We start from the raw sequence: 16418 nt of genomic DNA, 5'->3' as shown, positions 1-16418 counted from the left end.
AGATCATAAGCAAATGGTTATAGTTCTGTCTAGTTTCTATAAATACCTTGAAACAAGGACAAAGAAAATTATACTAAGTTTGGGATGTAAACCAAGGTGTCATAAATAAATGGAGACATTTATCATTGATTAGGTTTTCAGACATTAGAGCTTGATCATATACCAACTATTTTTTAATGGCTGTGCTCAAAAGAAAGCCAGCAGCATTCTTTCTCTTTATTTTAGGGGGAAATGGAAATTAAAGAGGTAAATAAGCAAGGGCAAGAGCTTTCTTTTAAAGTCAAGATAAAAATTAAAGATGATTTTATAGTAAATTCTCCTAAATTCACAGGTAAATCCATGACAAATTTAAATTTCCATTTAAGCACATATACTTTTCATAAGCACATATAATTTTCATAATACAATACTTAAATGAGTCACATATTTTCTCAAATACAAATTAAGATGTTTCCTCAGTGTTTTAGAATAGGCATGCACATATAAAGACTAAAAGTTCTGAGAAACATTAAAATCTTCACATTATTAGTGGAATTTTATTTTTCAATCACATAAACCAGTCTTTAATGCCAAAAAGATTAGATGTAATACATGACACAGGACAACTGCTATGGGCTCAGGCTAAAGATATAAGCTCACTGGGCCACTCCTGACACAAATGGCTCTAGATACTAGTATACTCCAGGCACACCCAAAAAGAGCTGCCTTCTTAAGGAATGTTTCCTGGCAACATTTTAACACCTAACATGATCTGATTCTACTTTCACCTATATCTCTGTGGGGACATGGGATACTCTTGGACTGAAAGTACTTTATATTCCAGACAATTCAGAAATGTCCGTCTCTAAGTACATCCTCTTATTGTTCGACCTCTCTAATCCTCACTGTTATCAAATTGTTTTTTGGCCTTTGTTATTTTATAGGCTGTTGACTTATTCCCTCTTTTCTCTGGGTTCAACAATCTTTCTCTCTTTACTTACCTGACAACCAGATCTGAAATCTATAATCCCTTTTTCTTCCCCCCATTCACATCACTCTACTGTGCCTATCCTTGACAATTTCATCATCCAGCCTCTTAGCTTGTGTAATACTGATGATGTTTGAGAGACAGAAAAAAATAGTATATCTAGAAGATTTATCTGACCGACTAGTTTAGTGGCTTTGTCAAAAAAAAATGTTCATAAACACATGCTGATTTCTAGGAGAGAAAAGTTTAAGTAATAACTAGCATTAAATCAAGTCTATCATACCAATATAATAGGTCCTACAGTTTACTGAGCCTTCTTTTAAATATATATTTCTTTCATTTCAACTGCATTATATATTTGAATTACTTCAAATAATTTTCATAATACAATACTTAAATGAGTCATATATTTTCTCAAATACAAATTAAGATGTTTCCTTAGTGTTTTAGAATCAACGCATCTAATTATTATCTTTTTTCTTTTCCCTTCTCTAGCTTTTGAATATCTTTCTAAATACACATAGAACAAAATTATACATAGTCTTCTCATACTGTGTTCCTTGCCAACATCCTGTACTGTGGATGGATTACATCTCAGTTCTTACATGTCATATTTCTATTAATACTTGCCAGGGTCACGCTGACTTTTGTTTGATTTTTTTTAAGGTTCATATTTAACTCATGGTCAAATATGACTCTTAAGATCTTTCTTGTTATTGTGCTGCTAACAATTCTACATTTAAATGATTTATTTTTTATCCTTTTAAAAATAAGTTTTTCATCAAGAAGGGTCACTTTAAAAATCAATTCCTATTTTCTGTAATGCCAGCAGACCTAATCCATTGTCTCCTAGAAACTTACTCAGTATAAACATACTCTCACGTCTATAAATAAAACCATCATACTCAACGCTTATCCTTAGGACTCTTCTGTAGACTTCTTTTTTGGCTGATACAAAACCACCAATCATTAGAGTTCAATGGGGAAGACACAAGTTTGACACTCACCCATCAATAGTCTATTCTAGGCCATATCTCTCTAATCTGGGGATGAAAATTTTATCTGAAGTGGAACTAAAAAAACAGAAATGCATGATACAGTCCTGAATATCTATATCTACTGCTCCTCCGTAAGACTCATTGAATTACCAAAGAAAGAAAATAACCTACATGTTTTTAAGTTCTCTCTTATACCATTGTAGTTTGAGGAATATATAATAAATTAATTTGGCACACCCATGTTAACGTTAAAAGAATTTTGGCTGATGGTAATTAAATTTTATTCAGTTTATTCCTTTACTCAGAGGGAGCTAAAATGAAGAAATAAGCAAGCAAACAAGCCAACAAGCAAAGCTAAAAAAGTGTGACACCTACGACTTTGTCTAGTCTGAGCTCCTGGCATAAATAAAACAGCCAAGAAGAGATTCAAGAAAACACCTGACATTCTGACTGTAGAGCCCACTGGGAGGAAGGAAAGAAGTTCTGTGCTTGGTTGGTGGTATCTTGGCAACAGTTAAATAACTGAAAACAGAAGAGAGAGAGAAAAGAGAATGGCAAGGATGAATAGCAGCAACTGAAAGAAGCAATGATTTGGTTGGTAAAGAGCAGATGCTGATGGTAGAGAAGATATACAGAAAGAAAGAAACAGTAGCAAAAACAACTCCAAGTCATGGGGAAGACAGGAGGAAACACATACTCTTATTTTTTAAAGTTCAAATGAGAAAAAAAATAGTTCAAACGAGGAGGTGCTAACCTATCTCTAATGAAGATTGAGATGGACAAGTAAGTGGCAAAATGGGGTTCAAACAAACTTGATTGTTTAATGTTGCTTCTAAGATAACGCAGCTATAAAAGCTTAAAACATTTTTTAGACTCGTATGCAAACTTTACATCACTACCTAGGCAAATCATTTTAACAAAATAAAATAATGCACAGATAATTTATACAGACACTTACTTATATGGTTTCTGTGGCAAGATACTGATCCGAGTCTTGTCGAGTATCTTTTTTAGCTTGTTCCTTCCTCCAACAGTGTTGGCTTTACTTTTTTTATTTACTTTTTCAAGTCCTATCACCTGTTCTACATCTACAGCAAGATCTGGAATGGAGTAGCGACTGGCCTTTTTGATATCTCCAATTTTAGGAAGGTGAGGAGCACCATTTCTTTTCTCTTCTGACAATCTTGTTAGAAGTTCTTTAAATACTAAAATGGAAATAAACAGCACAAATTGGCCATTACAAGAAATCTGAACAATTCACAGGCAACTGTAGAACTTGGCGATAGATGACAAGAATAGGCTTCGGCTATCAAAACTATAATCATGTAGAAAAACACTACTCCAATGAATGAACGGCACCAGGAATCTGCTTTGTATATTGCTCTGTCACTTCCACTCAGAATAAGGTAAAACAGTAGTACACTCTTTAAATCTATAGATATTTAAAACATTTATCAATAAAAACATTGATAAAAAATTATTTTTATGGTCTTCAAATCAGATTTTGATTTAGATCAAAGACACATAATTCTATATCTATGCACTCTACTATAAATATTTTGATTCTTATGATGTTTGAAATATTACTTACAAGAATGACTTTTTTCATACTTAACACCTAAATGTAAAAAAAAAAAAGGACCGAAAGGAGAAAAATGAAAGTATGCAAAAATACTTACCAAATAAATTGGTTTTCACAGTGATAGATAAGTGTGTGTTATTTCTAAGAATTTCCATGGCTTTTGACAGCTGAATATTTTCAAAGTTTTGACCATTTACTTCTAATATCTAAAAATAAAATTATAAAATTAATTTCAGTATCCCAACTGACTGAAGAAAAAAGACACCAATATTCACCCTTAAGTTTGGATTTAGACATGTCATACCTGATCCCCTCGTTTCAAGCCTGCTTCAGTTGCTTTGCTACCTGAATCTACACTGTCAACAAAGATTCCAAATCCCTTCTCTGAACCTCCGAGTAAGATAAAAGGCAAAGGAGCTTCTCGGGACGGTTTTGTTAACGTCATCAATCTTCTTTTCGCTTTAGCTGCACATGCAATATTTAACAGCCTTAGATGTCCACCCATTTTCTGTAAGAGTTCATAAAGAGTCGTTTCAAAAGTGGGCTAAATGCAATGAACTTAAAGCTGTTGGTTTTTTAAGAATCACAAATATTACCTCTCTTTCCAGATTATTTTCAAATTCTTCTAGAAATCGAGTCATTGCAGGATCTCCTTCAAAGTCATTGAAGTGATTATTCACCCACAATAATACTACCCGTGTAACCTGAAAAATCAATTATTTTCAATGGGTTTTCTTCTTTTAACTGTTAAAAATTTGCAATTAAACTCATCTCAAAAAAGATATCTAACCACCAATTTTCCTAATAACAATAAACAAGAAAATAAACTAAGAACAACAAAAACTCTCATCAAGGACTTTTTTATTAGTGAAGATTTTATGCATAAGAAAATGACCCTCTAAAATATATATTTATACTTTGAATGTAGACTTTACATTGTTTTGCCAAGAAGGATTTTCAATCTATGAAGGATGGTAATTAACTTACATCTTGTTTACCCTCAAAATATATTTGAAACAGATCACAATAAAAACAAAGCTATAATAAAATCAAAATAAATTAATACAAGACAAAAGAAGACAGAAGCTAATAAGAAAGGTACAGGACAGAATAGACAAAAGAAATGAATAGTATTAAGCCTAGAAAGATCTAACGCAAGGGAACAAGTTGTAAAAGGAAGGAGCTAGCTGGGAGTGTGGGGAGTTATACATTATTTGCTAACTTTAAGCTTCAGTAGGATATTAACACTTAGAGTTTTTCAGGAAAAATGAGTAACCTTTTTTTACCCTGCACACGTGTTTTCAGAGCCCTACACCTTTATACAACCAATACACACACTCACAGTTATGGAATATTTGTTTTGTACCCAGCATGAACTATGTGATGTTCATTAGACTCTAAGTTCCAACAACTTTGCCTACCACGTTCTAAAGGCATACTTAACACTACTTATAACAACACCGGGCACAGAGTAAATTCTCAATAAAATTTTACTAAATGAAGTTAGTATAATTGCAACTTTAAATATGAAGTACTGGCTTTATTTTATATGAGTTTAATTTTCTAAATTTTGAATAACAAGATAAAAGAAATTTCTGTAGAATTGTTTTCAAACAGTGATGAACTTCTTAAAGTAAGAAAATTAAGTAGACTATTCTAGCAATAGAGAAACAGAGGTGACATTATATAGTTAATTGTTAACTATAGTTAAAATACTGTTTTTAGTTCATATACTGTGACAAGTCACAGTATATAATCTGACTAATCACTAAGGAGTCAAGTCTTGATAGTTACATTAATTTTTGTCCCTTACTATCTATTGTATGTCACTTACTAGCTATTGCCCATTTTTCAAAGTTAGGAAACCCAGAAGATCATCTCCTTTGAAGCTATAGCTAACACCTGACCTTTTCATAAAATTAAAATTTTGTAGCTGAGAAGCCAACTTAAAGTCATATTATCAGTTAGAAGAACAAGATTCATAAATTAATAAATTGAATACTACCAACTACCACCACCAATAAACCTTTAAGATATATTAAGTGCTTGCTGTGACGGAGGTACAACAGAAAGAACTTCTATTATTCATCTTCACAATAACCCCAAAAGGATTTTTATAAGTAAATAAATGAGTGTCAGGAGGGTTAGGGGATGCATAAGGTGAAAGGCGGAGGCAATATTCAAACCAAGTTTTTATGGCTAAAGAACTTTGCTGAGGTGTTCTAGGCCTGCGACTCTCAGAATATGAAAAGAAAAGCATTGCTGTCCAAATGATTTCTCTAAGGCCACAGAGCTAGTTAGTGACAGGACCAGCACTAGAACTTGGGGTTTTTCACTGTCAGTCTCCTGTTCTGGATTTTCCTAGCTCACCTCTCCCAAGTCTGTCTCATGTAAATCAGACTGCCACAAGGATAGGAGAAATAAGTACAGACTATGCTTAACTCTCAAACCTCCTAAGACTATGTAGTTTATCATGCAATCTGGCTTTGACAGATTTCTCAAGAGCTACTAAAGATGGTCTGTATAATGTTATATTACTGGGGCCTACCAGCCAGCAATGGTTGTAATGAAATGCTGCTCTGGCACCCATTTAAAAATTATAACTTTTGGGGCCGGCCTGATGGCTCAGCAGTTAAGTGTGCACATTCTGCTTTGGCAGCCCAGGGTTCACTGGTTCGAGTCCCGGGTGCAGACACGGCACCGCTTGGCAAGCCATGCTGTGGTAGGTGTCCCACATATAAAATAGAGGAAGATGGGCATGGATGTTAGCTCAGGGCCAGTCTTCCTCAAAAATAAATAAATAAATATAAAATAAAAATTATAACTTTTAGGGGCCAGCCCAGTGGCATACTGGTTAAGTTCGTGCACTCTGCTTCAGTGGCCTAGGGTTTATGGGTTTGGATCTCAGGCACGAACCTATACACCGCTCATCAAGCCATGCTGTGGCAGCATCCCACATACAAAATAGAGAGACACTGGCACAGATGTTGTCTCAGTGACAATCTTCCTCAAGCAAAAAGAGGAAGATTGGCAACAGATGTTAGCTCAGGGCCAATCTTCCTCACCAAAAAGAAAAAAAAAAAAGGATAACTTTCATCTGGCGTAGACTGACCATCTACCAAACTGCAGAATGCAGATTCTTATGGAACCCAGATGTTTGGGGGTTGCATTTTAACACATTCCCAACAGAACTAAAGTTTAAACATTTCTTGGCCAATTTACTGGCCCTTGCATTAAAAAAAAAAAAAAGACATTTCTAGGGCTGAATTTAGAAATCAATAGCAGTAACATTTGTATCACTTTTTTTTTTGCTTAAAAAGTACATTCTCTTATTCTATTAAAATAATTTACACATAACTGGCATGACAAATATATAGTAAAGTATCTTTAAGTTTCTATCTGAATATTTCATATTTAAAACCAAACTAGAATATATTTTCCGACCTTATCCCTGAGGCTCGGGTCATTAAACCACTCCAATAACTTTTTGCCCACTTCCATTGGGCTAGAAAGAAAAGTCCTATAGGTCAACAGGAAGTCTTCTATGAACGTTGGATCCACCACCGAATGCTCTTCCACCAAATGCATTGTTAATCTTTCTGAGGTGCCCTGCAACAAACAAAAGGTTTAATCACTATCCTGCATAAACACCATCTATATAGTACCTTGATTTCAAACTCCAACATAAGAACTGGGTAGTATTATATTATATATAATAATTAATAAAACTACTGTTCATCAGCAAATATAAAGAACTTTTACAACTGATAACTTTTAACGGAAGTTACACATGAAAATGGGGTAGGGGGCATCTTAAGTTCTCACAACTGAAAGTACCAAAAAAGTGCTTCCCATGTGACGGGGGCGTGTTCGTCTTACCTTGATGACGATGTGTCCCTTTCTTGTTCCAGTTCTATCAAGTTCTCGGTGTTCTTTCACCATAACAATTTCTCCTTCCTCCTCAACTTTTTGCATGTTCTTTTCTACTTGGTTGAGAATACGGCAGTAATCCTGCTGGGCTATGCAGACAAACTGAAATAAAATAAAAGTCACATGTTAATGATAAAGTGCTTGTGAGAGACCTAGCAGTACTAATAATTCAATATTTTAATTATTTAACATTGACATTTTTCCATGTCTTTCCCATACGTTCTAAATGAGTGCAGTAATAACCTTAATCAGACTTCTCTACTTTTTAATGCATTTCTTACTCAATCAAAAAAAGTTTCATTTTTAGACTATTTATACGTAGCTTATATTAAAAATCCTAACCATTTTAAAAATCAGAAGATAAAATTAGAAGAGCCTTTTTCACGCTGCTTCTTTGACAACTTAAAAACACTGGGTGAGGGGAGTGGAGTTTTAGAAGGACAAATGTAAAGACATTATTTCCATTTAGTGGGTTTTAAAAGCTTGAAAAGATTTTAAAAGTAACAATTTAAAAATAAAGATGGTTTCAGTAAAAGACATTGAAATTCAGAGATACCCATGAAGTCGATATTATAAATTTGCTAATTATATTGATAAGAAACCATATTAGAGGGTCTGTTCAAAAAAGGTCCACCAAACAAGCCACAGTCTTGCTAAGCTCAAATCCTTATTTCTTATAACTGGTATTAAAGGTAATCTTTGCTCTTAAAGAAAAAGTTAACAGTAATATGCACGTTAAGCCATTACTCCTCCATGACCCCAAATATAAAATATTTCAGGACTTAGAGCAAACCACTCAACTACATTTCTTAGTAGTTTTAAAGAAGGTTAAGAATGAATTACAGAAATCACTTATTACACAGTTTAACCAGAGGCCAGTGAGGAGACAAGAGTAGATTCTTAAGTAAATAAAAATCATTGTCTTATCTGAATTTTGAATAATTACATTTTTATTTAAGAAATCACTGGGAATGAAAAAAGCATGGACATTTCTTTTTCTCCTTTAATGTGAAAAGATGGAAAAAAAGAGAATGGTTAAATTAAAGCATATATAAGATAAAATATGATACAGCCATCCAAAATCATATTCTTATAGGACATTTAGAGTTCTGGCTTAACGTTCATGATACTACATTAAATTTTTTTTAAAGGTGCAAAATCAAATATTGTAATAACAATTATAATGACGATGACATCATTGTAATCATCATCATCATCATCATCATCATCACATCATACTACAGTAGCCTTATAGGAACTTTCTCAATTTATCCTCCCAATCACCCCATAAAGAAGGTACTACTGCTACCCCTATTGTATAGATGAGGAAACAGCTGTACCAACAGCGTGCTAATTTTCCCAATGTCTCATAATCACAATATTATAATATTGTTTCTTCTACTGAGTTCGCTGATACAATCTCACTAATTTTTCTATTAAGAGTTCAGAATCAAAAAGGTAAAATTCAAGATACATAGGCTTTTCTTGTAAGTAATTACATAGTTTAATTTTTTAATTAATCACAGGTGTGTGCGTGTGTGTGTGTGCGTATGTTTTGAAATATGTGGTCCTTAGTCTCTCGTCTCAAAAATATTTTTATTTTTTATTTTTACAGGGCAGTAAAATTGTTCCTCATGTCTCCAAATAATTTTAGGTGTTCTTTCTTATATTCAGAGAACATAATTATATCATTTTCTTCTTCGTCACCTAAAGAAGAATATATCCCTGAGTTAAAACAAGTAAGTAGATAGAGAAAAGAAGATGCTTTTTGAAGAGAAATGTACTAAAATTAATCTTCTTGACTAAGGTCTTAAGGAAATTAGAATAAGTTTGATTTAAAATTCCTGATGTCTAGACAGACATTTTTGGCATTTCTTCTGTAGCAAATTGAAATACCATCCAAAAAGAAAAAAAAAAAAATCCCAAACTGAATTTCTAATATAGCCATATCTAAAAGAAATAAACTTAAGATGAAAACATTTATCTACAATTTTATTAGCAGATTTTTGCTTTAAGAAGTCTGTGGACCTAAGAAAAAATTCATAAGTAGAAATATAATTTTAGCTAGTATGATGAAGCCAGTTGAAAATTTGTGAATTATATACATAATTGTTTTGGTGAAGTTTTATACTTTCAGGCAGCTGTTAACACATGAAAGTACTGTATGATCTTGGCACCCTGATATAAAAATTCAAACAAGATTTTGCTTATAAAAGGCCAAAGGCAGTTTATCTCACAGCATTATTTTCTTTTGGGTACATGACATCACAATTGATATGTAGTGGAAAAATTACAGATGATAAAAGAATGAAGTAAAATTAAACTTCAATCATAACACAGTGCAGTCAACTTTCAATTTATCCATGCAACTGCTTTCTCCTCCAAAACTACTTCTTAAATTCAAAGTGTCATTAGCTCCCAGGGTCTCAAGGAAAGGTGAGTCTAACAAGTTAACCTGATGAGGTTAGATCTATTTAAACTGGTACTTTGTGGCCTGTAAGGGAAATTCATACCTAGTTGTTCACACAGGTAGCCAAGTGTTCATTCCCCACTGAAGGGTGTAGGGCAGGGCTAAGCAATGCCTGGGGATCACTGGCAGGCCTAAGACGTAGGCAGTGGAGAAGGGAAAGGGGACTAGGAGAGTAGAAGAGGAGGAAAGGAAAAGAGGGATAGGAAGAGGGAAAAAGAAAAGAAAGAGGTATATAGGGGGAATGCAAAACCACTACCAATTGCCTATACCATAGGATGTCTACATCTGGTCCTGCCTTAGTCCTTCAAACCAAACGGGAACAAGGATAGACAGTGAAAGGAGAAAACTGGAAGAGGAGCACACAAAGAAGGGACCCAGAGCAAAATACAACCTTGAGCATATCATGGGATCCAAACAAACAGAAATCAATGTTAAATTTACCCACTCACTGTTGTGTCCTTAGGCTTAACATGAGCTCAACTAGATCACATTACCCAATTTTTATTTTTGGAATCCACTGGAATGTAAGAAAATGAGAGCCAATACTAGGCAAAGTTGCTGCTTCTTGGTAGAAAGAACACCATTTTTGTTCATTTCATTCAATAATTGCTGATTCCCTATAATGTACTCAGTGGAATGATAGAAACTTATGGAGGCCATTTTCAAGATGCATGAAAATACGATTCTCATTGTTTCCTTTACTTCCTCTAACAAGAGGATGGTCTAACATTTGTACTTTCTGATAAATATATGACATTTTAACAGAAATACACTAAAACACTATCCCAAACAAACATTTACATTAAATGCTCTAACTTCATTCTCCATTCTCCTATTAAGGGATTGAATGTCAGGCCTGAGCAGATGGGTCCATGGAAGTATAGGAATGATGCTTGAAACTCCTGATTTAACATGTTCCTTTTATAGTGGCTTGGAGTGGAGGGGAAAGGAAGAAAGAGACTTTCTCTAGCAGATACCTTACTCCTGATCCTCTTTGTATATCATAAAAGGAGCTATAGGAGTCTAGGAATCTTAATCAGAGGTTTCTTTTTTAATCAGTTTTCTTTTGGAGTCTACCTTGCTGACTGTCACTCTGAGTTTCCCACCAATTCCTCATCCAGTAAATAGATTAGACTTTCTTTGCTAACATCTACCTCCTCTTTCTTTCCCAGAACTCCTAGATAAATATTTAATGCTATCTGGTACATCTGACATTATTTAAGCACACTAATATTCAGTCATGGAACATTTTTATCAATTATTCTGAAACACTTCTATGCCTCTTATATGACTTCAGTCCCATGATTACAAAATTTCTAACAAAAAGCATTGGCCAATTAAGAGGTGTTAATGCAATAGCTGAATTCTCAGAAATAAAGTAACTTTTACTGCCCTTTAATGCTCTAGCAATGCCAACATGCAGAAGGGTTCAGGGAGGAACTGATAAGAGATAACAGGAAACAGAAATCTTCAACAATTTTCTGGTTTGTTTTGACTCAGTTTGGCCTTATTATTTTTTGGAGTACAGTTCCAGAGCTGAAATATCACATACGATCTCTTTTAAATGCACATTTCCAGGCCAAATAAAGACTTTGAGATTTACCTACCATTTTATTTCCCTCTATTATGCCAAATAATTGAGAGTCAATTATATTTAGAATGCTCTTCTGGCATTACATTTTCAAAACATTGATTCATAGCCATTGTTTTTTCTCTACGGTTTTCACTGAAGGATTATTTGGCAACACTATTTTGATTCTCCAGGGAAGATGATTATATTTATAGCCATAGTCATTTTCCTTTTAGTAAGTAAAATGCTTAAAATGAAAATTTAAATGAGTACTGTTTTACATTTATCAGATAATATAAAAATTCAATGATGTTCTTTTAAGATTTTTATTTTTCCTTTTCTCCCAACGCCCCCCAGTACATAGCTGTGTATTTTTAGTTGTGGGTCCTTCTAGTTGTGGCATGTGGGATGCCGCCTCAGCAGGGCTTGACGAGCGGTGCCATGTCCGCGCCCAGGATTCAAACCGGCGAAACCCTGGGCCACCGAAGCAGAGCAGTGAACTTAACCACTCGGCCACAGGGCCGGCCCCAATGATGTTCTTTTAGAATAAAGTATTTTCAGATGTATTTCAGACTGCAGTCTAATAAATACAATGAGCAGCACGTAACGTTTTAATTAGTCTAGGTCAAATCTTTTAGTTTATTTATATTAAAATATTTTACCTTTCAAAGACGAATTTTTTAATACAAGACAAACTATAAACACTTGATAACAGAAGCATCTTAAATTTCTTTCTCACTAATATAGAGATTACTGGTTATATCTATCTAATTAAATTTCACATTTGGTCTCAATATTTTCTCTAGTTTTGTTAAATGCTTTTAAATAATTAATATAATATTGACATTGACATTTTTCTTTTGCCATCAAGTATGTTCTTTTTATTAGCAATTTTTTTTTACTAGCAAGTCTTTCTACTGATTCATACTATGATTTTCACGACTTCTAAAAACAATTCCTTATCTTGTATGAATTTAAATAAAATACTGCATAACTGTATAACATCAACTTTATTAATCTACTTATAATTTCTTTTCATAATAAGCATTTTACTTTCATATTATTTGACAAATAGATTATCAGTTATTATTGATGCAAATTTTAAAATACCATATTTATAGAACACTTTTTTTAATAGAACACTTAGCTCTGTAGAGTTCAAATAACTTTAAGAGAGATTTATTTTTAATTTCCTGAGGCGTAATAACACTAAAAGTAATAGCGCTACTTTAAAATCTTATTTATAAATCTAAAACATGACCTATTTATATAGGCAGAAAAATCTTACCACAACTGCATACATAAGTGTTCTTTATTGAGCATAAAACATACATTTTTAATGATATTTTATACCTGGCAGTCATCCACCTTTGTTCTCATTACTCCTTTCATATATTCTTTGTCCATGGTAGGAGAGACACCAAAACTATTTCCCATACATAATATTTCTGCTTTTCCATCTGGATAAGTCACTTCCACAGAACCATTCAGAATCACAGACCAGGAGTCCAGCTAATTCAAAAAAATGAAGACAATGGAAAAAAAAACCCATCATGATCATGCAGCTGTAAACTCTAGAATAGTCCCTACAAATGATTTAGCAGATCTTTCATTTTAAAGATGGGACAAATCACTCAAATAAAGTTAACTGCTTACAAATTCACAGAGCAAGGAGTAAAGCACAGCCATAAATCTATAGATTTCCATATGCCTAGCACAGGGTTCAGATCATTTTACTCTTTTAATTTGACTTTGGATATTCTTCTCTAAAATGACACAGGGAAGAAACTTTCTTCTGTTCCCCAAAACACAGGTAAAAAAAATAAAATAATCACATTGCCTCAGTAAGAATATCATTTTGTTCTGACAAAAGGCATTATATTATAAACACTTGTTACAAAATCTGAAAAGTTAATACATCAAAATATCTCTAGTAATATCATATGAAATACTGTAAATAAAAGAAAATAATGGATTTGGAATACTTTGACATAACAATGAGAATATCATAATTCTTAAGTTATTCAAACTTATTGTTGCCTATCGTTTTCTAAGAGGAAAAAGTAAGAACTGATGTTTTGTTCATTTGCTGTTTTGAGAGATCCTCAAACAAACTTTTTAAGTGGTAGAAATATTTACTAACCTCTTCACCATCATTTAACACTATGGTCCCAGCTCTTTCCACTACTGCAAACACCATCACAGCACAGAGTTCTCGTCTCACTGACATTGTCATATTGGCAAAAGCAGGCAACTGGTGCATAAATTCCAAGAGTTGTTCTGAAAAGTAAAAGACATTCAGTAAAAATTACAACTTTAAAAAAAAAAAAAATTCAAAAAGAGTGCTCTAGGGTTCTTTCTTTTTAAATGCCCTACAATTCTGCCCACTGAAAAATACAATTACTTTAAGTATCTTAGCAAAGCTGAATTTCTTGCAGGTATACAAAGAATTCTGTCACTGCGGAAACTGACATTTCCTTGTTGATTCAGGAGCATAATATACATTGTAATTCAAATTCTGATGGGAATGAAAAAATTAATAAACTTCAAATGGGGAATTCCTATTGAAAAGGAATCCTGATCTTATTAAGGCTTATTAAGGGGTGAAATGATAACTGAAATGAAATAGAGCTCTGAGAATTCTCCAGAAAGTCAGCAGGTCCATTCCCGTGGCTTTTGGGCAAGTGGATGCCCGAAACAGTCAGCAAAAATAACTACCTTCAACCTAAAGATATTCCAGGATTTAGAAACAAAGGGATATTTTGTATGGATCAGATAAATCCATAAAAATTAATCAACTAAAAAATTACAACATTTTATGATAAATGCAAATGAAAACTGATATATTATTTCTTATCCCACAGATTGGTAGAAGAGAAGTTTAATCACTCTTCATATTGACTATGCTGTGGAGAAACAGCTTAGATTTTGGTATAATTCTAGCTGTTGACAAGATAGGTGACTTCACAGTCTTTTCAAGTCCTTTGGGCTCTATTTTTTATTTTCTCTATTATTAGTTAGCTTTTCTAATTATTCACTAAGTTCTTTCCTTACTCCTTAACATGGCTCTATGAGGTGCATGTTTTCTTTTTAATTTCACAGCAAGGAAACTGAGGCTCAAAGTCATATAATTAGGAGGTGGCAGTGACCTGATTCAGGACTGTCTGTCTCCAAAGCCCATGCTGGACATTATAGGTAGTGATAAAGAGCACAGGGTGTGTGTCAGACAGCATTTGAATACTTACTAGTTATATTACTTTGGTAGGTTAATTAATTTCCTTAAGGCATGTTTTTCTCATTTGTAAAAGAATGATATAATGCCTACCTTCACTGGACAGCTGTGAGGATCAAATCTTAGCACAGAGTAAACAATAAATGAGAATTGCTATTATTGTTATTATTATTATATTTGTATTATTCAAACTTCTGGCTAACTAAACATTCTACTACATTTTTCACGTCCCCTTATAATGAAACTGTCCCTACACACATTCCTTCTATCCATTAGGATTTAGTAACAAATTTTACGTTATTGGATATAGTTTGTTAATTGCAAAAACAACACAGAATAGAAAGATATGTTCCACGAAAACATTAGATTTCCAGAAGGTCAGACAGGGTGGTTTTCTCTGGCTCAGCTGGGTAACATCTGTTCTGATTAGACCCTACGTCATCCCTCCTGGTATAAGACTTCATTATACAGGGTGGCTTCGGTAATCAGAAGAAGAATGATAAGTGGTACCCTGGAACTCTGTCCATAGGACAGCGTTCTTCAACCTGACCTAGAACTGATGTGTCAGGAAATAATTTACTGTTGCAACTAGCGTTTTAAAAGAAGAAGAAGAAAGAGTACCAAAGCACATCACTTACAGAAAGAACAAAGTTCTGTTTAATGAAACATTTCTGAAATGAGTAGGTGTGTTTGTATCATGCCATAAAATATATTTATTCCTGGGGACAGCAGTAAAGCAATTTTGAATACTATTGCAAGAGATGACCCATATCTACTACATATGGGAGGTAGCAATCATTGTTTTACAAATCCACTGACCTTTTGATTTGAAACATAAAGGCAAATGAACAAGTTGAGGTCCTCTGAGTAGCACATCACAGTTACTTCTGCTGTTTCCAGCCTCTGTTTTCTTCAGTTATCATCTCCCACCCCTCACCATAAGGTATTAAAATATTACCTACAGACCACACATTTTACTCTTTTTCCTCCCCTAGTAATAGCTAAATTTCCTTGGACAAGCATGGTCTTAAGAAAAATATAAGACTAGAAATTGTCAGATTTATTTTTATTTTATTTTTTGGTGAGGAAGATTGTCCCTGAGCTAACATATGTTCCAATCTTGCTCTATTTTGTATCTGGGATGCTGCCACAGCATGGCTTGATGAGCAGTGTGTAGGTCCACAGCCGGGATCCAAACCTCGGAACCCTGGGTTGCTGAAGTGGAACACGCAAACTTAACCACTATGCCACCAGGCTGGCCCCATCAGAAGTGTTTTAAATTTAACATAATATGTTTAGCCAATAATAAAAGTCAACTTATCACCACATATATGACTGGAGAATATGAAGTATATAAAATATATTCATTAATACTTGGTGTAATGATTTTAAGTGGTTTGCGTAGACATTTTTCTTGCTTTTTGGCAGATTCCTACTCCATTAGTGGGTCATGATAGAACAGGATAGAAAATATCCATGTATTACATATAATAAGGATAAATAAAGGAGAAAGAAAAGATCTAATAAACAGTAAATGTACATAATTTTCTAGGCTCAGTTAAAAAACTAAAAATAAGTAAACGCTTAATCAATGGCATCTAAGAGCTTTTAAGACTCTCAAAGACTCAATAATGGTATCACTGGCTTTGTGATGACGTCTATTCTACTA

General features: G+C 33.7%; 1 protein-coding gene across 12 annotated transcripts in view; it reads right to left on the bottom strand.

Moving 5' to 3' along the window:
• The window catches only part of RAPGEF2 (Rap guanine nucleotide exchange factor 2), a 245627-nt gene that overhangs the window by 20338 nt on the left and 208871 nt on the right, over positions 1-16418 (bottom strand). For all 12 annotated transcript variants that reach the window (XM_046656205.1, XM_046656208.1, XM_046656213.1 and 9 more), the window contains 8 exons: positions 13661-13797; positions 12871-13029; positions 7427-7579; positions 6992-7156; positions 4144-4251; positions 3852-4055; positions 3645-3753; positions 2924-3170 (listed from right to left, as the gene is read on the bottom strand). In XM_046656205.1, coding sequence (XP_046512161.1) covers positions 2924-3170; positions 3645-3753; positions 3852-4055; positions 4144-4251; positions 6992-7156; positions 7427-7579; positions 12871-13029; positions 13661-13797 — 1282 coding nt within the window. The remainder of the gene's footprint in view (positions 1-2923; positions 3171-3644; positions 3754-3851; positions 4056-4143; positions 4252-6991; positions 7157-7426; positions 7580-12870; positions 13030-13660; positions 13798-16418) is intronic.

Source organism: Equus quagga, chromosome 3 (assembly GCF_021613505.1).
Source record: "Equus quagga isolate Etosha38 chromosome 3, UCLA_HA_Equagga_1.0, whole genome shotgun sequence".
Taxonomy (NCBI): domain Eukaryota; kingdom Metazoa; phylum Chordata; class Mammalia; order Perissodactyla; family Equidae; genus Equus; species Equus quagga.
This window is presented reverse-complemented; position numbering and strand designations above follow the sequence as displayed.